The 25,624-nt window shown below is 32.7% G+C and overlaps 1 protein-coding gene across 1 annotated transcript in view; it reads right to left on the bottom strand.

The window, feature by feature from the left end:
- Positions 1-20,371, bottom strand: part of LOC124373574 (trafficking protein particle complex subunit 13-like) — a 49,473-nt gene extending 29,102 nt beyond the window's left edge. Inside the window, 7 exon segments of the mRNA XM_046831937.1 lie at positions 1,414-1,510; positions 8,599-8,679; positions 8,681-8,723; positions 8,987-9,120; positions 13,366-13,450; positions 15,948-16,116; positions 19,971-20,371. Coding sequence (XP_046687893.1) covers positions 1,414-1,510; positions 8,599-8,679; positions 8,681-8,723; positions 8,987-9,120; positions 13,366-13,450; positions 15,948-16,116; positions 19,971-20,013 — 652 coding nt within the window. The 5' untranslated portion in view covers positions 20,014-20,371.
- Between the last annotated feature and the right edge of the window lie 5,253 nt (positions 20,372-25,624).

Genomic DNA, 25,624 nt, shown 5'->3' with positions numbered 1-25,624 from the left:
AATAATATTCAAATATATTTATATCACTCGTAAAAAATGTCTATCAAACTTGAAATATTTTAAAAATTTCAAACCATTCCTAGCCAACAAATATGTTCGGTAATTTGTTGTACTGCTAATCAGAGGTTTATCTGCAACTAGACGCAACAGACTTGCGGTGATTGCTCCATCGTAAATGTATAAAGTACCAACTGCATGTGAAATATTATAAGTTTATATTTAAAGTTATTTAAACACAAGGTGATTGTCTGCATTTATTTATTTTGTTCCCCAAACTGTTTACTCTTAATGGCTGGTTAAGTGGATAGAAGGCAGGATTTAATTTACTATGTATTTAAAAAGCTTATAACCGACAATATAAAGTGCTTAAATTTAAATGGCAGTTATGTGGAAAAACAGCTTAAGAGCAGCTATTTAGATATAGCATTATAACAGAGGTAAATATACTGAGAATAATACAATTTTTATTCTAATGCACGATTTTGAATGAACCTGCTTTACACCTGAGAGAAAAGTAAAGAGTAAGATGAAGCAATTCACCTATGCTCCAAATTAGTGATGGGCGAATTCAGAATTTTCAAATCTTAAATCCGATTCAAAATCTTAAAAAGTATTGGTTCTCAAATTTAGAATCATAACAGTCTATAATATGATTCAAACAAAATAATCACAAATCAAATTTTTGCCATTTGTAAACCTTTTCAAACTATCAAGTAATATAATAAAAATTATCCAAGAATACCACATCATTAAAACATTTGAGTCATGGCAAACCAAAGGATCCTTAACGTTTGTAGTGATTAACTATACTAACTACTACTCATTTATTCATATCCAAAATAAGTTGGTAAAAAGAGATAGTTATAACAGTTATTATAGTAGAGAATTGATTGGCAATGATATATTGTGTAAGCACAAAAAAGGCATAACATGGCTTAAATTTAAAATGTTAACTAAGTTATCATCACATTAAATTGAGAACTAGAAATATATACAAACCAGAAAGTCCTAAAGAGTCTACAAAATATATAAAAGTTGAAAGATTGAGTGACACCTCATTTTTGGAAAATTATTTTGCAGAGAGAATTTATATTTCAGTATAAATATATTTTTAAGATTTCAAATAACACTTTTAAAACACAATTTGTAAACTATTTGGGTCTAGTCCATTTATCATTTCCCCTCATAATAGGGTCCAAAAATTTTAAATTTATAGCTTAATTTAAATCAAAAATTAGTTTATGAGCACACACACTTTGATTTTTTTGTTCTGTTTTCAATGTATGATCAAATAATAAATATGTGAGAAATGCAAATCTGCACTATTTATTTACACTGATGATAATGATCTAATTCATAAATAGTTAATTCACTCTGAACAGAGAAGTTGTAAACACTGATATATTCTGTTACCAGTGAAGAGATGAGAAGATTCCAGAGTGACTTTCTCCAGGCTGATGGGGCCAGATGTGATGTTCTGCACTTGGGCCTCTAAGTACACTTCGTCTGACTGAAACGTACAATAGACAGACATGAGCAACAACTGATATTGGAATGTGACAATTATGGAGAAGTACACTTATGATACATATATATCGTTTTTTGTACATAATTTGAATATACAATGAGTAGCACAGACAGGTAAGAACAGCTAACACAAGTTTGAACAGAAGGAAGCAATATGATATTGCAATAGAATAGAAAACAAAATTGATTTTAACACATTGCGTACAGTCACCGGCAACCGCCACAGTAGTGACGTGATGCGTTAAATTAAATATTTTATAAGAATAATTTTGACAGAAATATTTACTATTTTTAAATACTCAAAAATAAGAAGGAAACTAAACGTGAAACCTATTATTAGTTAAACACAGTTAAACACAAAATTAAAGAAAAGTGATGAAGATTATGAGGAATTCTTCCTAAAATACATTACATTCTACATGGAGCACATGAAGAAACACTATGGCTATACTGGAGCTTGTGATGACCTATCACAGTCCAACCATAAGTCTCAGTCCGTTTCAAACCGAAAATCAGTCACAGATGCCCCCATCCCCTACAGGTGCTTTGCAAGACCAAAACACAGTCCATTTTTTAGAACAAAGACAAGTAAAAGAAAGCAAATTAAAAAATTGAATAAAAGTCAAACCAGAAGCACTTCTCATAAAAACAACAACTACAGTATGTCAGTACTTCACCAAAACATCGATGGTCTTCGTAACAAAATCGAAAGACTAACTGACCACCTTGAGGTCCTTACACCTAGTGTTGTCATACTTACCGAACATGGTCTAAAAGAAGAAGAGCTCAGAAACATAAAGCTACAAAACTATACTTTATTATCTGCCTTCTGTAGGAAAACCCATGCTAAAGGAGGTGTAGCAATTTACATCAAAAGTGCCCTAGAAGTCATGACAGAACACATAGACACAACATCTTTTTGTGAAGAGTTAATTTGCGAGATAGAACTGTGTCGTTTAACTGTAAACAACCTGCAGTTATACATATTAGGCACATACAGGTCTCCAAGTGGACAGCTTGAAGATTTTCAAAATATTATGTCAAGACTTTTAGCGGACACCAAAGCATACAGTAAATTTCTCATCATAATGGGTGACGTAAATGTTGATATGCTTAAGGAAACCTCTGATAACAAACTAATTAATGACATGCTATTAAGTTTTAATACCACAAGACTACCCCTGCAAGCTACTAGGATTACCAGCTCCACACAGTCCTCTATTGATTGGGTGTGGACAAATAGCTTGGAACTTGTTGTACAAGTGGAAGTACTACAAAACTGGACTCTCTGACCACAGAGCTCAGCTGTGTACCCTAAACATCCCTACAAAAGAAAAACCAACAGTTTCTGTTACAAGACGCAGGTTCAATGATGACAATATGGCAGTGCTAAAATCTCTCTTACAAGGGCAAAACTGGGACAATGTCAGGAATGCACACCATCTACAAGATGCTTATGATACTTTTTCAAGACCCTGAATGTTATCTTGGATATGGCATGTCCTAAAAAGAAAATTAGATCTCGAAAAAAAAGCCAAGACAAAATACTATTTTAATGACAAAGCACTAAGCCTTAAAAGGGACTTTTTGGAGGCTCAGCACAAATTTGAACTAACAGGCTCTGTAACAGACAAAACCAACATGACAATCAAGAAAAAAGCATACGATTTTAAACTGAGAGACATGAAGAGGCAACACATAGTCACTTACATCAACCTAGCTCATGACAAGTCCAAAGCAACATGGAAGGTTATAAATGACGAAAAGACAGGGAAGAATGACAATAACTCAAAATTAGAACTACTTGTTGATAACAAAAAACTTGAAGACCCTCAGAAAATTGCAGACTTCCTGAATGAATACTTCACTAATATAAGATAACACTAGATAAGACACACGCTTTAAGAAAACAAACCAAAAACCATACAAGACCAGTATTATCTACATTAGTACCTGTTACAAACAGTAAACTTGAAGTATTTCATCCCACGTCAGTAGAAGAGGTGCAAAATGTAATAAAATCCCTGAAATCGACTCATTCAGCTGGTCTGGATGAAATATCCTCAAAGATATTGAAATTTTGTTGTGAGGAGCTATCTGAACCTCTGTCATACTTAATTAACAGATCTTTTCAACAAGGAATTTTTCCCCAAACAGCTGAAAAAATCCAAAGTTCATCCAAAACATAAGGGTGGAAATAAACTGGAAGTCAATAATTACAGACCAATATCAGTAATTTCAACAATTTCCAAACTGTTCGAGAAGATAGCCCTCAAAAGATTATTGGATCACTGCAACGAAAATGAGTTGATGACACCTGACCAACATGGCTTTAGGAAACATAAGTCCACAACAACGGCCTTAATAAGTCTGCTTGAGGAGACTGTTGACCACATAGAAGCTGGCAGAATAGCAGCAGGTATTATGCTAGATTATAGCAAGGCCTTTGATTGCCTCAGCCATGACCTTATCCTCACCAAGTTACAATCCCTTGGTATTGTGGCAAAAGCAGCAGAATGGGTTCAGAACTATCTGGCTGATAGACATCAGCTTGTGGAGCTTCTGTGTCAAGAAAAAGAGTACTACCAAAAAAGTTCTTTCAACACCTTTACCAATAACAAGAGGGGTACCCCAAGGTTCTGTTCTGGGCCCTGCTCTCTTCATCCTTACCACAAATGACCTACCAGCATATCTAAGAGACAGCTGTACCCCAATAATGTACACTGATGATACCACCCTTGTGCTGGGCAAAGAAAGTATTGAATCACTTCAGATAAGCGCATTTATTGCTACAAACCTAGCCACTCAATACTGCCACGAAAATGACCTAGTTATAAACACACAAAAAACAAAGTAAATCTTGTTTGGTAGAAGAGGAAGGGAGGAACCAGCTTTACCTGAGGTGGAAGTGGAAGAGACCGCATGCTTCCTGGGCATTACCATCGACAGTTCCTTTACCTGGACAGCCCACATTCACAGTGTATGCAGGAAGTTGAACACTGGCATATTTTTAATTCGAAGAATGACGCAAATTGGCAATCCAGAAATAGCAAAAATCATTTACCATGCTTTCTGTGAAACTCACATAATCTATGGCATAGCCGCATGGGGTGGGTACTACCAAGACCAATATGAACAGGATAACTAATATTACAAAAGGAGAGCATTAAGAACTATACTAGGCCTACAACCTATGGAGAGCTGCCGAGAACATTTTAAAAGTCTTAAAATCTTGACTGTGTATGCAATGTACATTTGTGAGGTGGCACACTATGCATCAATCAAATAACCAGCTCAAGGATCAGCCCTTCACAACTATAATACAAGACATGCAACCCGTTTCAACCTCCCAGCTCATCGAACTTCTCTATATGCAAGAAAACCAATATATGCCGGTATGAAAATCCTCAACCACCTACCACAAGACTTCAGACAGGAAACTGGTGCAACACTAAAGAACAGACTGAAGAACCTCTTGTTGGACAATCCAATCTATTCCATGGATGAATTTTATCAAACGACCTGGACTTGATGTTATGTATTGTATTACAATTTTATGTATTTACTCATATATTGTATACAGTATTGTTTTGACACCATTGCATTTCTTAAAGAAATTGTAATAAAGAATATTCTGACTTCTGACTCCTCTTGAAATAGTTTACAGAGAAACCTAAAGTAAAACAAATAAAATAAATTAAATAATTAATTTAATTTATTTACTAATTTAACACATAAATAAAATTTAAATTAAGGAATTTTTAAGTTTCATTTTTGAAGTTTTAAAACCAGGAAGAACTCTTTTTAAACTAATTCTACACCATATTTTAACCAAATGTATCTCTAATAACTAATAAAAATAAAATCTTAGATTTTAATTTTGTTATGAAAGTCAAATTACTTGTTACACAATAGACTATTATTTAAGAGCCTTCATTCATATTTTAGAGTGGGATAAATTTAAGATAGTGTCAATAATATATCAGTTAATATTTTTAATAATTTGCTCATATGTATATATTAAAAACTTTTAAAATATTTTTAAAAGAGACTATACTTTTTAAGAAAAATAGATCAGAAAGAAATTACCTTTTTGAGTCACAAAGGTGTGCCAGCACATCAAGTGCATTAACTCACTAGTGTTACGTTGGCACATTGGCATGTCATTTACATTAATGATTAGTAAAACCAGCTATTTAAATACTCTATGAAATATTGGAATTTTTCTTGAAGAGTGATCTACTTAATAGTTTAGTTTGTTTTTTTCTGTCTTCATAGTCCACTCTGTAATGATTCCATATTTTGAAGTTTTCACAAGCTGTTGTTTTGTAAACAGATACATATATTATATCGTCACATTGAAAACAAATTCTTGATAAGATGTATAGTTGAGTATATTTTTAAAGAGAAATTTGTGAATTTACTGGACTTTAGTACAATTGATGAAAGAAAGCAATGAAGTGTTTATTTCACTATATGAATTATATAACTCTAATCTAAAAACTACTATTATGAGAAAAATATCCAGGCTAGTATTATTGCTGGCACACCCACGGGACAAAAGTATTAATACATATCTCATACAAAGATCCTGATTTTTTACTAAAAAAAATAAATTTAAAAAAAGTAACATAAAAATAAAGAAGAAACTTACTATAAACTCCTGCAAAACAGCTTGCAGATATCAGCGGCATTGTGCAGTAAAAGTGTCATGCATTCAGGAACATGCAATAAACATTTGAAACATGCAGTATATTGTTAAAAGCAGGTAAAGCTGTTAGAAAGACATGTCAACGTATTACTAAGGTTTGAAAGAAATATACTAAGTATAGAAAAAATGACAAAGATACTATTTATGAGAAAGGCATTAAATTTTAAAAAATATCCATTAAATACATAAATATACGCCAATTGCCCAGAAAATAAGAGCTATTTTCATTTTACAAGAAAAAACTCCCAATTATTCATATATTAAAAGTTTTATTATAATGAAAATGTATGGCTTATGACTTTTTATCTAAATAAACTAGTATACATATTGTAGTGGCTGAAAAGCGAACTGACTGGGTGTAAGATTGGGGACTGTGTGGAAAATGATTGGAAACCTCTCCTACCCAAAACTGTTAATCAGCACCTGTTTTTGTGTTCGCATCATATTGTCACGGATCAAACACATTCCTTTTAACAATAGCCCTTGTTGGCGGTTCTGAATAGTATGTTGAAGTCTGCTGAGATTCAAGCAGTGAGAACCAGCATTCATGCTTTCACCTCGGGCATGAATTCACACAGTAAAGCACCGTGGTTAATGAAATGGTCCTCCAATGGTCTCAGATAATGGTAATCACCTGTTTGCTTGTTGAACAGGTTAGCTCGCACTTTTTTTGACCTTGACAATGAGTTTGCATTGTTGGGTGTAAAGTGTGACATTTAAGTTTCATAACCAGTCACAGACTGTCAAGTGTTTCATGAACATCAAAGTCTTCAAGAATGCTCAATGAATCTGTAATGTACATTTGCTTATGGTCATCAGTGAAAAGCCATGGAATTCACTGTGCACAAATATTTTTTAAGCAGAAATAATTAGCAATGATTTCATGGATAATTGATTGTTAAATTATAGAAATACAGTCACTAAGTTTATCCAATGTGAAACATTGGTTAACTTTGATGTAACTTGTGTTTTCAGACCTTCATTAATGTGGAATAGGAGACCATCAACTTTTGTAATGATTGTAATTCAACCTGAATTAAACAGGTGACACCACTTCCATACTTTTCCTTCTTTAATAATATTTCTACCATATAATAAAAATATTGACAGTACATTTCAGCAAGTTTTACATGTTTAAAAATAAATAACACAAAAATGTTGTGTAATATCAATAAAAACAAAAAGACAATGAAACGTTGGTGACAACTAACTTGTGGAATAAGTGACATAGGTGCTGGCTATAAGGGATGCCAGAACTGTTTATATCTACTCAACTTTTTATGAAAGACCTCTAGACAACTATCATATTTAATTAGAGATAGATAAGATATTTTCAAACCACAAAAGAAAATATTGGTTTAAAGTGTAGTTATTGAGTACATTTTTTCTGAAATTAATTAAAAATATACTTTACTAAAATAACTAATTACAAGAGGGGAAAATAAAACTTTTGCTAGATATTAAACATCAATGTTTAAAAGCCCATTGAATTCTCAGTATCTGTCAGTGAGACGAAGTCTGCTTACTCTTCTGTCAATTTACGCACTCTGCAATATAGAAATTGACACCTGTATGTCTTGTGTCTGGTTTTCAGATTAGCATCTATTCCATATATATTGCAACAAAGAATACATTCTGCTGATAAAAATACAGTGCTACAAAGCTATGGCTGATTTCAATGGCAATGCTAGTGAGTTTTTTCACAATATAGTTACACAACTACAAATGTGTAAGACCAATAAGGATATCTGAAGATTTTAACTCTGTAACATAAAAAATGGTTTTAAATCTTCATATATTATTTTTTCTGTTGTTTATACTTTTAACTGTAATAATTATTAATTGACAAATGCAACATAAAGTTATGATATTTCAGTTTATTTTTATTAGTTTCAATAAATTTATATATGCACAAGGGTAGTTGAATGGAAGTAGGTACATATATGTAATATTTTAATAGTAGATAGTTTTCTTTAACAGAAACAGTTTGAGTGTTAGTCATATGTTCACAGCTACAAGAAAAAAAAATACAAAGTCATTGTAATTGGAATTTATTAGTCATCCAGATTCAAAGCTAAAATACATTTAGATACAATACAATTTTTAAATTCATTCTATAAAAAGAAAATTGGTTAGAAGCACATGTCCCATCTCCCAAAAGAAATATACCCATTACAAGTCTATACTTAACTCATTGAGTACCAATGTGTCGGTAGCTCCTACTTTTTTTAATAAAAGCAGACTTTAGCAGTTACATGTCAGCCAAATTATGATTGGATATCAATACAAAGACAAGAATGTGGAAAATTTGTCAATGGCCTGTCAATACTGTTGAAATAAGTGGGAAACAATGTCAATACCTCTGCAGTGTAAAATTTTGTCTTGACATCGAGTGGCTTGACGACCTGGAACTTGAAGAACTTTCGGAACGACATTCGGTTTGCTTGTCAATGTCTGAGGTGAGTAACTCACTTCACATACCAGGCTGTAAAAAAATACAATGAATTTTTAGTAAAAATAGTGAAGACTGACTTCTACATGGAGTGTATTGCCTCCAGTATTGAAAGTATGACAATGAAAACCCAAAGACTAAATCTACACTGCTCAAATTGTATTCAGGTATCAACTAAACACTCACTTCCCAACTGTTTGTTTAATATACAGCCTCTGATTACAATATTTCTTGTATATAAACATAAAATAAATTGAAATCCGGTAGGCAACATATTGTGTCACTGTATGACTCACATGTGTGTTCCAATTTCCTTGACTTCATGGTGTATGACTTCATCCAAGTTCTGACCGGGGTCGAGGTCCCTGGCCACGGAATCACTCTGATGGCCGGTCAAGGGGATACGCAGGGAACTGGTCTGAAGATCGGCCTGAGTTGACAAAACTGTTGCAACATTAACTTTGTAAACAGATTTAGATCGTTATAATTCATCAACTGACATCTAGAGTTTCGTTGTTTACTAGTCAAAGTGACTGAATATTGAAATAGTAGTTTCTCCACTAAACAGGAGTTTTGGAAAAGGCTATAATTGTAAAACAAATAGCCGTAACCTTCCTTGAGAAAATATTAATATAATTGAAATTCATTACACAAAGGAAACAACAATTAAGACTGGATGGATATACGACAAGTCTTATTTATATATACAAATACAAAATCACTCTATTTCCAAATACATTAAATATTGAAATGGTGTCAGGTAATTTAAACAAAAAACAAAATTTGAAGACTCTTGGAGCAATTGGAAAAACATATAAATATTAATAAATGTAAATAATACATTTTTTTAATTTGTGGAGTCGCCCTGATGAGGAAACCTTCGGTTTCGAAAGGCCTCGCAAGAAAAATAAAAGAATTGGAAATGATATGTATTATTTACATTTAATAATATTAAAAAAAAAACAAAGTTGTTCAAGTATTGGTTCAGCGTCTTCTTTCATGGAACTCAGCCACTGATCAGAATGGATTGCTGATTAACCAGTAAAGGCATTCTTCAATCTTCCTCCAGAGAGACGTCTTACTTCCTCTGCCAGTAGGTTATGCAGCTTCATGGCAATGTAAGAGGGTTTCTTCTCATATTGGGAGAGGCGGTAAGCTGGGAGATGGTATCTTGTGATATATCGGGTGTTCTAGTCATGAAGATCTCTACCTTGTGTCCCAGGATACATAAAAACTTCTTTTATGTAGAGGTTTATTACAGTCATGATCTTCAGAGTTATAAATGCTTCTTTACAACTTTCCCTGAAGCCTAGTCCTGATAAGGCTCTTACAGTCCTTGTTTGCAACACCAATACTCTCTGGAGAGTACTTGCTATACATGACATCAGTAGGATAAGCAAAAGTATACAAAATCTAGATGAAGGCAAAACAGTATTAGTTTTAAAATATATTAAATTTAAACATCATGTCTAATGTATATAATAAATGATTGAATACATGTTTTTATTGTAGACAACAAAATTTGGCTAGGAACCCCTGAAATTCAAGTCTAGTACAAGTTAGCATTAAAAATAATAATACAACAAATTGTAGTGTTGTGATAGCCAATAACAAAAAGAAACTAGATACCTTGCTAAACATAATAGTTTGCGGTGAGCAGCACAGAATGTGAAACAAGCGATACAGACCATATTCTGGTATTATCCGGCAGCCACTCTGTTCCATATACTACTTGGTATTATACAATATAAGTAGGTTTAGATTAGGTTATCATAAATATATTACTGGTAGTACCAAAGTTAAAGTTAACCTTTACGAGTTCTCACATGATCTGAGGTTGAATTTGGGTACAACCTCGAGAGATGTTCTTCTTTTTTAACCGAAGTACAGGGTGAACAGCACTGTTGGCCAGGGGCACTTCCGATTAGTAAGTTCCCGACCTCAGATCACATGTCTGATAGTCCACGTGTCGTAAATGTTTGAAACTTTTGGAAAGCTAAAAAAGACAAACATCCCTTGGGATAGTACCTAAATTCAAGCTCAGATCACATGAGCATTTGTAAATTTTAATTTGAAATTTTTCTATCTATAATACATATGTATGCATTTACCTACTTATAATAACAAAACATAGGGATAGAGTGGCTTCTGGATAATACCAAAGTACCAAAAAGTCATACTTTAGTTTTTTCATATAAATTGTTATACTTTTTGAGTATTTTCACACTGATAAAGTATAAATAATTTTAAGATTTCTGAATGAAAAACCAATAAATATAATGAAAATATAAAAAGGTGCTTAAATGTGTATTGGTTATATTTAAAACATTACATATTTCCCATAATTTTATAATTAAAAATAAAGCCGTAAAAGTGTTTGAGGTTTAACATTGTTCTTATGAGAGTAAAATAAAGATGGTTGTTAGTACAACGGGCTCTTAAGGTGCTGATGGGTAACTTGAATTCACTATGTTTGCAACAGCAATAAAACATCTTTTTAAAGCCATGTAAAAAAACAAATAGGATGTTTTACATCTACCAGTAAGTTGAAGTACTTGCAAGTAAAATACAAAAAACGCAAACAAATGGAAAGGAATCAATACACTTATCACAGGTTGTCTTCGTCCATTTAAATGAGAAACAGAATATGTCAGCTTTCTGTTTATACAGGAGAGAGTTAATAAATTCCCTTAAATGTCCTATACTAAACCTTATGATTAACATTTAGTTAAGTTAAATATACAATTTAATCAGACGGGACACAAAAAAAAAAACAACTGAAAATTTTTACTTCAGTTCCTATATCAAGACTCTTAAAATGATATGCAGCTAGTTCTATGCTTAGATTTAAGTTTTTCACAAACTACTCATGTGACCTCTCTTGTTAATCATCAATGATTGTAAAAGAGTTTGTATTGTATTAAATTGTGTTAGAAATGTATTACCTCTAAGAAACATGCCAAATATATTAAACATAATAATAACTATACAGTGAAAATGTATAAATGGTATAAATTAGTTGAACTAATCCTATCACAACGTATTATATACAGAATAATTTCTTACTATTGTTTTAAATAATTGTAATCCAATATTTTTACCTCTTTAAATGGTAGTTATATAGTGAATGTGTCACAAAACATAGCATAGTCACAGTAAGGATAATGTACACCTATCTAAATGAACACATGTTAAGTAAAGGGTTAACTAATAAGTGTGCTTGCTAGTTTAATCCTTCATTTGGCAGTGAGTGAGAGTATCATATGACAGAGCACAGTCACAGTCAGGATATGTAACTAAATGGACATACGCTTTCTAAGTAAAGGGTTAACTGATAACTATGCTAACTAGTTTTACTCTTCACTTGGCAGTAAGTCAGTTTGCCACACAACATAGCATAATCACAGTCAGAATGATGTGTCTAAATCAACACATGTTAAGTAAATGGACACATGTTACGTAAAGGATTAACCAATAACTATGCTAGCTAGTTTAACTCTTCACTTGGCAGTAAGTGAGTGTGTCACACGACAGAGCGTAGTCACAGTCAGGATAATGTAACTAAATGGACACATGTTACGTAAAGGGTTAACCAGTAACTATGCTAGCTAGTTTAACCCTTCACTTGGCAGTAAGTGAGTGTGTCACACGACAGAGCGTAGTCACAGTCATGATAATGTAACTAAATGGACACATGTTACGTAAAGGGTTAACCAGTAACTATGCTAGCTAGTTTAACCCTTCACTTGGCAGTAAGTGAGTGTGTCACAATGGAGCATAGTCACAGTCAGGATAATGTAACTAAATGGACACATGTTACGTAAAGGGTTAACCAGTAACTATGCTAGCTAGTTTAACCCTTCACTTGGCAGTAAGTGAATGTGTCACAATAGAGCATGGTCTCAGTCAGGATAATGTAACTAAAATGAACACATGTTATGTAAAGGGTTAACCAGTAACTATGCTAGCTAGTTTAACCCTTCACTTGGCAGTAAGTGAGTGTGTCCACAATGGAGCATAGTCACAGTCAGGATAATGTAACTAAATGGACACATGTTACGTAAAGGGTTAACCAGTAACTATGCTAGCTAGTTTAACCCTTCACTTGGCAGTAAGTGAGTGTGTCACACAATGGAGCATAGTCACAGTCAGGATAATGTAACTAAATGGACACATGTTACGTAAAGGGTTAACCAGTAACTATGCTAGCTAGTTTAACCCTTCACTTGGCAGTAAGTGAGTGTGTCACAATGGAGCATGGTCTCAGTCAGGAATAATGTAACTAAATGAACACATGTTAAGTAAAGGGTTAACTAGTAACTATGCTAGCTAGTTTAACCCTTCACTTGGCAGTAAGGGAGTGTGTCACACGACAGAGCATAGTCACAGTCAGAATAATGCAACTAAATGACACATGTTAAGTAAGAATATGGTTAGTTAATCTGTTTGTTTTAGCATTTTTTTCTTACCCCTTGCATTTATAGTATTATTGGTTATAGCAATATTCTTTAATTACTACTACTATCTTAATATTTACTAACTATCACTGCTTACTTTCTCTACTACACCTCTTTCTTTACCTTGATGTCAGAAACTATAAAAGTTCCTACTGACACATAAACCATTGGAAAACAGGGAACAAACTTTGACCAGTAGACCTTATCTATTTACTAACCTTGAGAGTGACATCTTTGGCAGATTGAGTGCTATCATTATGTACACAAATGTAGCTCGAGAATGTCTCTCCCAAGTAGATGTTCCTATAAAACAATTCAAGAATTAGTTATCTAAAATTAAAATAACAATTGAATTTATGTAAAAATGACAAAACATTATTGTTAAGTATTCATAATTAAAATTAAATCTTTTTATTAGTTTTGGATACAACCAAAGTGGATGCCATGTTCTGTATAATTTATAGGACTGTTAAAGACTAACCAACATCACTCTGTTATTTGGATAATCTTTTATTTTATAAAACTTTCAATAAGTTAATCACGCATTACATATAGAAAGGTTAGAAAGTTTGGGTATTCAAGGGGGATGCAGAAAATAAGTATGCTTATATTTAATAGGATGATGTTGAATAGTTAAAATATTCGATTAAGAAGGTCTGATTTTAATCAATTATCAATTTAGAGGATATTTACATCAGGAGTGCATCAGTGTCCCATACTTGGTCCTTTGCTGTTTATATATACTCCACACATAGTATTTGAAATGACAAGTTGTGTGTGTTTGTGGACGACACTTTTCTGTTACATAGGGGATGTTGTCAAGAAACCTTTTTATATAAATAAATCTCCAGTTTAGTGGTTTAATAACATCTTGGATTTAAAATACTAACAAAGCCATGTTGATTGTTACTCTTTAAGCTCAGAATTTATGTTCCATTTCAATTTTTGATAAAGCTAAAATTATGCCTGGTTACGACATGAAATTTTCAGATTAACATCCGAATAAAAAACTTGAAGTTATTTTTAATTTTTAAAATATCACTAGTAAATGGGCTTCTGGGTATTTGTACTGTGAAAGTTGGGATCTTTTTGTGGCACAGAAGTAAGTTCTCTGTGTGATTGTTGTTAATCTACATTTTATTAGTATGTAATATTCATAAGTTGGGGTTTTGAGAATAACTTCACATTTACATGAGTGTTAATCACATAGACCTAGAGGCTCCTCTCCAGTGGAGGGAGTATAGCGGGCAGTGGAACAAGCATCTTCTTGGCTCTGTTTATCAGCTGTATGGATTGTTTCACTTCAGACAGTTTTGTTTACACTGTAGCTACTTACCTATTCTATGACTATATTGTATTTTTGTGTGTAGGCCTATACAAGTGTCGCAGTCCATGCATCAAATATTAATTAAACAGACTCATGTAACCATAAAACGTATCCAGGAAGCTTACATTTTGGAGTGAGGTTAGCCGCACAGTGACAGTGGCCAGTCCTTTCGGTCATGAACCTGCTCAATTCGAACTGGTAAATCAGGTGAACGAATGATCCCGATCAGAGTGTTTCAAAAAACCTGTTCACCTCGAACATTTTGTTCACTTTTTCTTGCCCACTGAATAAATTTGATATTTTCTTCTAAATAAGATATATTATATTTCAGAATTGTAAAAATTATAACATTAGAATTAACTTTATTTAAAAACCCTTATCCATAAAAAATACCTTAAGATTATATGCAATTAGCTAAAACTATAGATTCTATGCATTAGGTTACAAAAATCGTTCAACTGTTCACACTCCGTGTACTCAAATCATCCAATCTCTTTTTGTAAGCAGTTTACCTATAACAATGTTCTTAATGTTTGACGTGTAATGTACCTTCCTGTCGTAAAGGCACAATTTTTTGTTCATTATCTTCAGACATAGAAACTAACTACTGGTAACTGATTATTTCTGAATGCGAAGCGGTTTCAACATTTCTTAGACATCAAATTGAGCCAACAATCTTTTGTTGAAAATAATATAACAAAAAAATCTACTTTTTGTAGTCTTTATCCCTGTGTAATGTGAGAATTCTCCACTTACTGAGTGGATTAATCTTATGTGTTCGCAAAGTATTTAAAACTGAATCAAGCTTCAACGCTAAAAAATGTTATTTAATTTGTTCTGAATATTGTTGTCATACAAACTTCCAACACCAATAGCAATAAGTTATACACAGGTTTAAGGGTAACGTACAGTGTTTGAGGTGCTAACATTTTGTAAAGACGTATAACACAATTTGTAGTTCTATAGTAAGTTGTACAGGTACAGGACCAGGAAATGTTTGCTGTGTGTATATAATTTTCGTTGAGAGTTTTGCACCATTTCTTGATCTATATACAGAAACATAGGCGTTAAAAGATAAACCTGACTACTTTTAAACCTATCTTTACAACTTTCACTTTATATAAACCTTCTATTTCACTATGTGGAATTTATTTACATGGGTTTTGATGATTAGTAAATCAAACGATATGCAGCGTAACACACTAATCTTAAATTCTTGCTGCTACTAAGACTCTTGTTGTACTGCTGAACAAAAATTCTCTCTGGTTTTCCGTGATATTAATTTTATATTCAATGACAACAATGGTGTAGTTCATTGCACACATCTAGTCAGACAATGTTGCCCTCAGTTGTACTAAATATCCCTAACAGTAATAAAATAAAATTCAAGGTTTCTTGTAGAGCACTTTTTTATTAGTTAAGGACTTTTGATCCATCCTGTAACAAAACGTGAATGTGAGAAAAAACTTTTACCCAAAACTCTGTGGCAAGAGTAGTAACTGTCCCACAGCAAATGATTCTGCTCCAGCAACTGAAGTAATATCACTCTTCAAATGGTTGTTCAAATGCATACCAGGAAGGTCTGTGGACTCTGTCTGCACAATTAGAGGACTCGCCAGAGTAGGCCTAGTCAGCCTCATCACTGTAAAACAAAATAATGTTACTACTAATTAATGTGAATTTTTTTAATTATTTCTTTTTCATTAGCACCTATAGAGTTCAATATCCACTCTTTGAGTATAGGTCAGTGCTCATATTGATGCAGAATGTCATTACAATATTTACACACAAAAAAATGCTTCCCAAAAAAATCGCAATAACTCAGAAAAAATGTGCATATCTAATTTTATTTCTGTAAATGAGAAACTGTAATTTAATCAATGATTTTCCATAATTTACACAGCAATTGAACGTAAAATAGATTTCAACTCCTAATTATACTCTTCTTATAGATTTTTACTACTTTGGCTGCTGCCATAGTAATTATTTATTTTATGTCAACCAGTATCTGAAGATGTACTAACAAGTCTCTGCACAAACTACAGTCAGTGCACAAAGTAAGTTATACATTGGCGAGTTTTCAATGTATTTTACTAAGCCAATAGATCTAAGATCAAAAATAAAATTGTGTCAATAGTTTTTTTTCTTGTCTAATTTCACATTTTTATTCCAAGTGTTATCAGATTTTTTATTACAGTTCTTGGAATGGAAACAGTACAGATTTTAGTTGTTCTTACTGCGCAACATTTTAAAACTTTTACTCTTCTGAAATCTGGAACCAGATTGCATTTCAATTTTAAATAAAGGCTAACAATATTGTTTTCTATAGAATTTTGAGATTCCAGGGTTTTAAATCTCTAAAAAAAGTTGTTAAGATTTTCTACTATTTGACATAAACATGAAATTAGGTAAGGAATACACAGAAACATGTATGCATTTCATCGGTTTATTGGTTAAGACAAAAACATCATTTAAATTATGATTAATGCCTACATAATGTCTACGCCAATAGTAGCATATGCTTATCTATACTACTAGGAGGCTTGAAATGAACCTTTTGCATACTAAAAAAAAAAACAAATATAACTTTCTTAAAAATCAACTAGGATTATAATCTTTTTCATTTAAAAAGTAATAATACATCTAAGATAATTATTTTTAATTATAAAGGCATTCAAACAGTATTAATTTATGATATTTTTCTGAAAGGTAATATCTTGAGAGATGATTCTCATTTGTCGCATTCGGTACTGTTACAGCCTGTGCTGACTGCCAGTAGCATAACTCTCAACCCGTACAACTAGATGCTAGTTCCTTTTTTGAGGTTTATATTACTAGCAAATAACAAATGCACACACACTCGTGCACGAGATTAGAAACCCAGCCACATTCCAACCCTATTAGTTACTGAGTGCACTTCCCCAATCCAACCCTGATTTTTTCATTTCATTTCATTTGAACTATATTTATTCAAAAGACATTGTAAAATTATTACAAGCCCCATGCACTACAAAGAAGTATGTGTGTGGGGGAAAATATAAATATTACAAAAATAAATATTACAAATATTAGAAGCCGGTGTACTTGTCCACTCTATCCTTATGTTTGGTATCTACATCTCAAACACTGAGTATTACTAAAAACATAAAAATATATTTATTCCTATCTACATACATATATACATAAATATATGCATATATTTATATATACATACACATACACACACAAAAAACATACTTTTTACTTCTATATACATTTTGAAACAGTAAATAGAATTTGCATACCAGTAATATATACTTTTGGAACATGCAACTATATAAGAAATAATGGTTATTTCTAAAATAAAGAATTGGAATTAGTAACATTAAAATAAAAAGGTTTACACCTATAACAGAACAATAATATTTTTAATTATTTTAACATTTATAAAAAGATTATAACAATAGCAAAGTTATTTCAACAAACAATAAACTTTCAAAGAGATAACAACAATAAAAATATTATAGATATTACTTAATAAATAATAATATATTTATTACACATCTACCTACATATAAATATACTATATCATTGATAGCTAACACAGAAAAACCATTAGGGAGTTTTAAATTTAAGAAAGAATTACAGGTTTCCAGTTAAATAGATTGCCATTTTCTGTAATAATCTTTTGTTACTTCATTTTAAATTTAAGCTTCCTTTCGAGTAGTATTAATTTCCACTATACTGTATTATTACATTAAAATATTTCAGACTAATATAATAAAAACTAAAGTCTACTTATTTCTTTATTTAATATTTGGTAAATGATGCAAGTTAAACTGGGTCAATCAAGTTCTATTTATTTGTCTGAAAGAAAAATAGTGTTGGTATTTTATAAAGATGCATTACTACACTATATGGATAGTTGTTTTAATGTTAAAGTACTATTCTACGCAAAGAGGTGACTCATTCTATCTGTTTTCTTTAACCCATAACTACAGGATTTAAAATTGTTGGTTATTTGCCACCATAATTCATAATGTACTATAATTTATCACGCTTTTAAACCATGAAAAGTACAACATTTTCAAATATTTAGTGTTTATATAATTTCTGATATAATAAAATGAATAATTTATTTTTCTTAATCTTTTAGTAAGATAAGTCACATGATGATTCCATTTTAAATATTTATTAATATAAATCCCTAGGTAGCTACATAACCGATTGGACCACCTCTATAGCTGAACCTGAACAATTATATATACACCATGACAGATTAAATTAAACTTATTCTGACGCTCAGCTTTAGACATATTATCAAGATTAAAAAAGAAATGCATTTTGAAGCACATGCTTCTCTAATGCTAAATCGGTTCCTCATCCAGGGAGATATCCAAATTGATTTTTATCCTCCTCTTTTGCCCCATTCAGTTCCAATTACCCACAAGACTTCAACACCCTCAAAGTGATCATTTTGAGAGCATACAGAACAGACAGTAAAATCACCATTTTAGGGCAATAAATCACCACACAGAGCACAATCACTCATGTTGAAAGAACAAGTACAGATAAGGTAGGCTAGAGAAACAGATAAGGATGTCTACACTGCACGGCTACTTGTGCACTTTTGCTATTGCAAAAAAATATTCCTTGAGATAGTACCCAAATTTAAACTTAGATCACGTGAGGGGTATACTTTAATAAGCGGCCTACATTCGTTATTCGATTGCTATTACCAAATGGTTCGATTGTTTTCATCCGAAGAAATAATTCAATATTGCAATTTATTCAACTTAGCATATGATTTAACTTATTAGTTATAGTAATTTTAAAGTAAACAATAAACAACAAGAAGTACCGGTAACTAATATTTTGAGACTTAGTAAAATGCGATGAATATGAAGAAAATATGTGAGATATTTCTCACAAGTGATGAGATTTGTTTAAGCGGCTTCAACATGTGGGTTTTGGCTCCTGGTAAATAGACATGGGAGAATTCTTTCCTGCATTTCACAAAAGGCGGTTTCTCATTGATATCAAGATGAGCAAGTTATAAATATTGTAAGGTTTCTTTGATATCTAAGTCTGAGTTAATTTTGTTGTTTTGTAATGTTATTGTTAAATTTATGTTTTTAAAATTATAATGTACGATATTCTTCTGGTTACAGTAGTTTATTATAACTCTCATTGTGTACGATTTTTCGTATCAAAGTTGGATAATATATCAAACTGTTCGATAATTGCAATCGAATAAACGAGTGTAGGCCGCTTATTGAAGTCTTCCCAAACAGCCGAACTATACTGTAATTTGAAATACGTACCTACAACATTTGGTTTTAAGTAGTTAGTTATATTGTGAATTCCTTACTCATGAATAGGCTATTGATGATTCGAAGATCATGAATATCGATCATTTGAGTGTTGGCCTCTTATAATACTGCAGCCCCTACAAGTACTATTTCAGTTTACCCATTTAGCTGCTGTAGGCCTTAGGGTCATGAAAGATCTACATACCTTTTAAAGCTAGCAATTGTTCTGTTTTTTCTCGTGCTTCCATGTCCAGCTTGGATAAAATGACAACGGAAAAGTGACAGTCTTTTAAATCTCACCAATTAGAATGTAAGTAATGTAGGGAACACCACCTTTTTGGGCCTAAAAACGGTACACAAACCTAAGCAAAAGACGAAACAATGTAATAATATCGTAACCACAAATTTTACATCAACTCAACACTCTCAAATCGGATACACAGCTTGAACATAACCAATAAACATATTCTTTTTGTTGTCATGTATCATAGCAGACAACACATTCCATGAATCACGGCCTACTTTATTATAAACACTCTTTGTGACAGTTTATCAGTTAAGTAGTATACATTGTAGTTACTTTTCTATGGTTACACCAATATAGAAATTGCCAACAAAGTTTTACATAACTGATGATATACAAAAATACTGTATGTTGTTTAATTTCCTATATTAAACTTTTCATGAGGTAATGTTCTGTTGCTACGTACAGCATGGAGTAAAAAGGGAAAAATATACTATGTTAATAAAAATTGTATTATCAGTTGTTCCCACGTTCGAAAAGTTGGTTCTAGTCTCTGCCATCTATCACAAGGTGCCATTTAAATATTTAATATTGTCATTAGACTAAAAACTTAAATTCTGCTAACTCTGTAGTTTTAAAAACTTTCCTCTAAATAATCAAGAATTATTTTAGGTTATTCTTTCATTTATTGCCATAGCAATTTTGCATTTATAGCAATTATGTCAGCTCATAATTTGTTATTCAGAATTATACGCGATCAGCCATAATATGAATGAGGGCTGCGCAAACGTTACGTACACAGATTTGTAAATATAAACAAATTTTTTTTAAGCCTCAGCTTTACGCTATGCCGGCTTCGATGTTCACTGGTTTTATTATTATTATTACACTGAGATTTATTTGCAAAGTACACTAATCCTGTCTATGCCTGATTGGACCTCCCCGGGATTTGAACCCGTGATCTCTCAGTTAGAGAGCCGAGACTATATCCATTAGTCTACGGAGGAGGACTAAACAAATATTGTTCTAGAGGGGATACGCCGACACTGTCTACCGGTCTATTACTTTCGGATCAAAAAGTATAGAAAACCGAGTTTCAACATAATACCAGTTTAAAAGACGAATAATTATTAAAGCAACAATTAAATAATTAAAGTTTAGATTGTTTTTACTTTTAGACATACAAAACAAACAATTTTCAAACAATAACCTCTACTTTTTATTTCAATAACAACAAAAAAGGCCGGTTTTGGCGTTTATAAACCAAATGACAACTATGGAAAATTCATATGTCAGAAATGTGTGATCCGATTGTTCCAAAACTTAGTTATTAGTAAAGTATTTTTAATATGTAATTTTGGAAATTTTAAATCATACGAATAAAAGATGTTAGTGGTAACTAATCGGCAGCTCTTAAAGTTGTTATCTTGGGAATGTAACTTGGTAAATATCTACTAAAAGCTTAAAAAAAAGTTTAACGCCGGGTTCATTGAAAATATTGTATTGGAATGGGTAAATCACCAGACAACCGAGTGCGGTGTTGAAACGATCGTCTTATTTTAAAATCTTACGAACCCGCTTTATAAATTTTTTTCAACTCACAAAATCACTACCTACTAGATTTGTCTCGGGATGGTATAAAAGTCTGCATCACAACACTGACACTTTAACTACATATAGAGGTATATCTAGTACATACAGTTCCTCGTTCACATTTTCACTGTTCTGTGACCCTCAAATTTGTTTAACATTCTTTAACAACATACTTTTGTTACATATATTACGTTACGAGTATTAAGAACAAACAGTGGAGCACCCAGAAATCTTCTCGAGGGGGGGGGGGTTTCTGGAACACCGGAGAGTCGGTATCATGAAAACTCCCGACATCAATAGGGGCCTGTCTCTATTTTGCCAATCGTAATCAACATTTTTGAAAAACCATTTTTGACAAGAATGCTTTATTTCTTAGCAAACACAATCAGCTCCCTGAGGATCAGCTTGGCTTTAAAACGGGAAATCGACTATAGACTCAGTGGTGAGTCTGACTGAAATGGTTGTGAAGGGGTTAGAGTGTCAGAATCTCACAATAAGTGTGTTTCTCGACTTATCCAAAACATTCGGCTGTGTTGACCATGATACATTGCTTGACAGACTGGAATCTCATGGCATACGATTTGTGCTCCTGTCGTGGATTAGATCATTTCGAAGCCACATAACATAGATTGTCCAAATTTGCAAATCACTTTTCCAATTGAGTCAATGACAAGTGCAATGGATTTGAGCTAAAGAGTTCCCCAAGGCCCCTTTCTCAGTCCAATTCTTTTTCTGGTATACGTCAATGACAATGAGTCGTCACTTCTATACGGGAATCACGTATAATATACCGATGACACGACTCTCTGTTTCAAAGAAAAATCAAAGGAAGTTTTTAAACAACAAGCTTTTGTTGACCTTACCAACTGTGTCTAAAACTACCACAGCATCAATCTCATAACAGATTCCTCAAAAATCAATTTTCTGAATTCCGCCCTGAGACCCAAGGACTTTGAATGTGGTACTGCCATCGTACAGAGAGACTCCAAACTAGAATAAGTTTACTTTCCCAAATTCCTTGAAATATACATTCATCAAGGTTTGACATGAAACGTTCACATTGTTTTAGTTTGTTCAAAAATGAACACCTAGGGTTTATGTTTTAAGAACATATACTGTCCAAGTCAGGTACTCATGGTTGCGTATTATAGCCTGATATACCCACACCATTGCTACAGAGTATTTTGTAGGGAACTTGTTCAAACAATCAAATTTTGAGAGTTTTCAAGCTTCAAAAGAAAGTGAGCAGAATAATCACTAACATGAACTTCAGAGAGTCGTGCCGACCAGCTTTCAAAAAATTGTATCTGTTAACTCTGCCATGTCTCTATATCTTTGAAGAAGTTTCATTCTGTATATAAAAATGTGCCTTGACTAGGGACCGAGACACATGGATATGCAACGAGAGGCAGAGACAACTACCGAACTGGGTGAACACAGAACGGTAGTTTTTGAAAACCTGCCCTCGCAGGCAGGTGCCCGGTCCATAAACAGATTGCCCGGTTGTATGAAAAATGAATAAACGTCTAAGCCATTAAAACTCGTCTGAAACGCTTTTTAGCATATAAGGCATTTTATAGCGTCGACGAGTTGAGAAGTCTTCTAGATTAGAGACAATTGGCGAGTGACTGATATGCATGATTGGAAAGATTGTATGTCTGAATGTAGTGAAAGAATATAAAAATTACAGACTTATTCGGTGTGACTTTTGCCATATATTTGCTACATTGCCCATGCAATAAAATGGTATTAACTTTGGAATCGGGAGCAACCCCCGAGAAAAACGTAAAAAATATTAGGTTCTATGGATCGTTATTTCATAATACTTAGGGAAAAGAACTAATAAAAGGAGGGCAAATATCATATCAGAGTATACAGTTTATATATATATATATATATATATATATATATTATAAAAACTACCACCAATCACCAGGATGTTTTATACAGGAATAATCCAAATATTCTGAAACAAATACAGCTTATATGAAGTATATTTAATTAAATTTAATTTAATTATAGCACTAACCAAATATTGTACAAAATAATATTAAGTTTAAATTGCAAATCAAGCTAAATGTTAATGTTTACTCTCGGATCAAAAAGTATAGATATCCGAGTTTGAAAGTTGACCACAAACTACCTGATTGGCTACAATAACGGGAGTTATATAAAAATTTAGTTCGTTTATTTTTGTGTTTCTAATATAAAAATGTTCACTAAAAAATGACTTCCAGTTTTTATATTGGTAACAACGAAAATGTACCGGTTTTGGCACTTTTAAAGCAAACTGCAACTTTGAAAATTTTAATTCAGAAGCTTCTGATCCGATTAAGACCAAATGTTTATACAAGAGTACTATAATAGTATTTTTAATTTTAGATTTTTTAATAATTAGAAAATAAATGCATTTAATAATAAATCTTTTATTCTTGTTTCGGGTGGTTTACAGAATTCGGCACTGATCACGTTAAGGAGCTAAGAGTCATTATCTTGAGCATGCAATTTGTAACCCACTATTTAATGTGTTTAGTTTTTAAACAAAGATGATAATTGAGCAGGTTTTGTTAACTTACCGTAGCAGGTATAGTTGGAGGGCTCGTAGGGCCCAAATAATACCCTTTCAACAAATAAACGCTATATGTGTGGCAGGTTGCGTTTACGTGCTAGCCGCTGACATGAAGGCGCAACAATCTCTTTAACGACTTTAAACTTACGATTTCGATTTGCAGATTAGTATTGACAAATACATTATTTTCAAAAAAAAGTTAAACAACACTATAACAAGTGAAAAAAAGGATAAGTCCTATTATTATTTGTTATTCTCTTATTATTTAATTTCACCACAATCATCACTGTCACAAAACAGACTGATTGTAGCGAGTGTGATGAGTTATTTGGACCAATAACGATTCCTAAAAGGAGGGTTTTACCCATGAGTCACAGGAAATGTTTTCGGGAACGCAGCGCATAATGCTACCCCGCCACCCCTCCCGCATATCACAACACACACTCAAGGTCACACGCGCGAAGCTAAAGTCCTCGAACTGTAGCTGCTCATCTTAACGCGCAACTCGCCAAACTGCTACCAGGGTGGTTTTGCCGCATGATAACAACGAATGATAATAAACTAACACAGTACAGAACTGCTCGGTGGAAACTCAGTCACTACTGAGACAACTATTTAAGTAGGGACTACTATGAGAGATACTTTGTACCGGGTAATCGTCTTGCCCGAAAATAGGTACAAGTTCCCGCAAACCGTAAGTACCCGAAGGTACAGGCTTCTGTAAAGGTACTTTTACGTTATATATACTTTACACTTTTACTACCGTTCCTGGTACAAAATAATCGGACTCGTTTAGCAGTTACAGTAAGTGGAACAGGTAACCGTAAAATGTTAGGAGAACTCTGTAATGTATGATTCTAAACAAGTACGGTTTTGTTTCAACGGTTACCGTCGTTCCTGGGGTGTAGCAGTAACAGTACTGGAAACATGCACCTGTACCAAATTAAGAGAGCTCTGTTACGTATGATTCTAAATCAGTACCGGTACATTTTGTGCTCTTTTAATGAAAGTACTAACTACAGGTAAAAAACATAAGAACTAACCTCACTTTCATAGTTTCTGAGTGACATTAAAATTCTAATATTTAGTGTTTTGAACAAAATTGAATTATTATTTCTGTAATGAATTTCCGCAAATTAAAAATACACACATTTTTAATTTGTCTGTTTTATTATGACTGATTTGAAAGTTTCGACAAATTTTTCTTTTTTGGGCAAAGAATAACATTAGGCAATCGATTATTTTGAAATAAATTGGCTCTTTGGGGGGGGGTGGCGTTCGTCCACCCCGTCGCGCGTCGGTGCGCCCCTTCAACATATCTACTGTATTAGTCAGGTAAAAGTTGAACTGTACATCCAACGTTATTTTATGGGATTTAAAAGGTTTTTAAAAGAAATTTTAGTGTGGGTAATTGTCAAGTAGTTATAAATATGAGTTAGATATGTTTTAATTA

Source organism: Homalodisca vitripennis, unplaced genomic scaffold, assembly GCF_021130785.1.
Source record: "Homalodisca vitripennis isolate AUS2020 unplaced genomic scaffold, UT_GWSS_2.1 ScUCBcl_5893;HRSCAF=12845, whole genome shotgun sequence".
Classification (NCBI taxonomy): Eukaryota; Metazoa; Arthropoda; class Insecta; order Hemiptera; family Cicadellidae; genus Homalodisca; species Homalodisca vitripennis.
The sequence above is the reverse complement of the archived record's forward strand: the minus strand, read 5'-3'. Positions and strand labels throughout refer to the sequence as shown.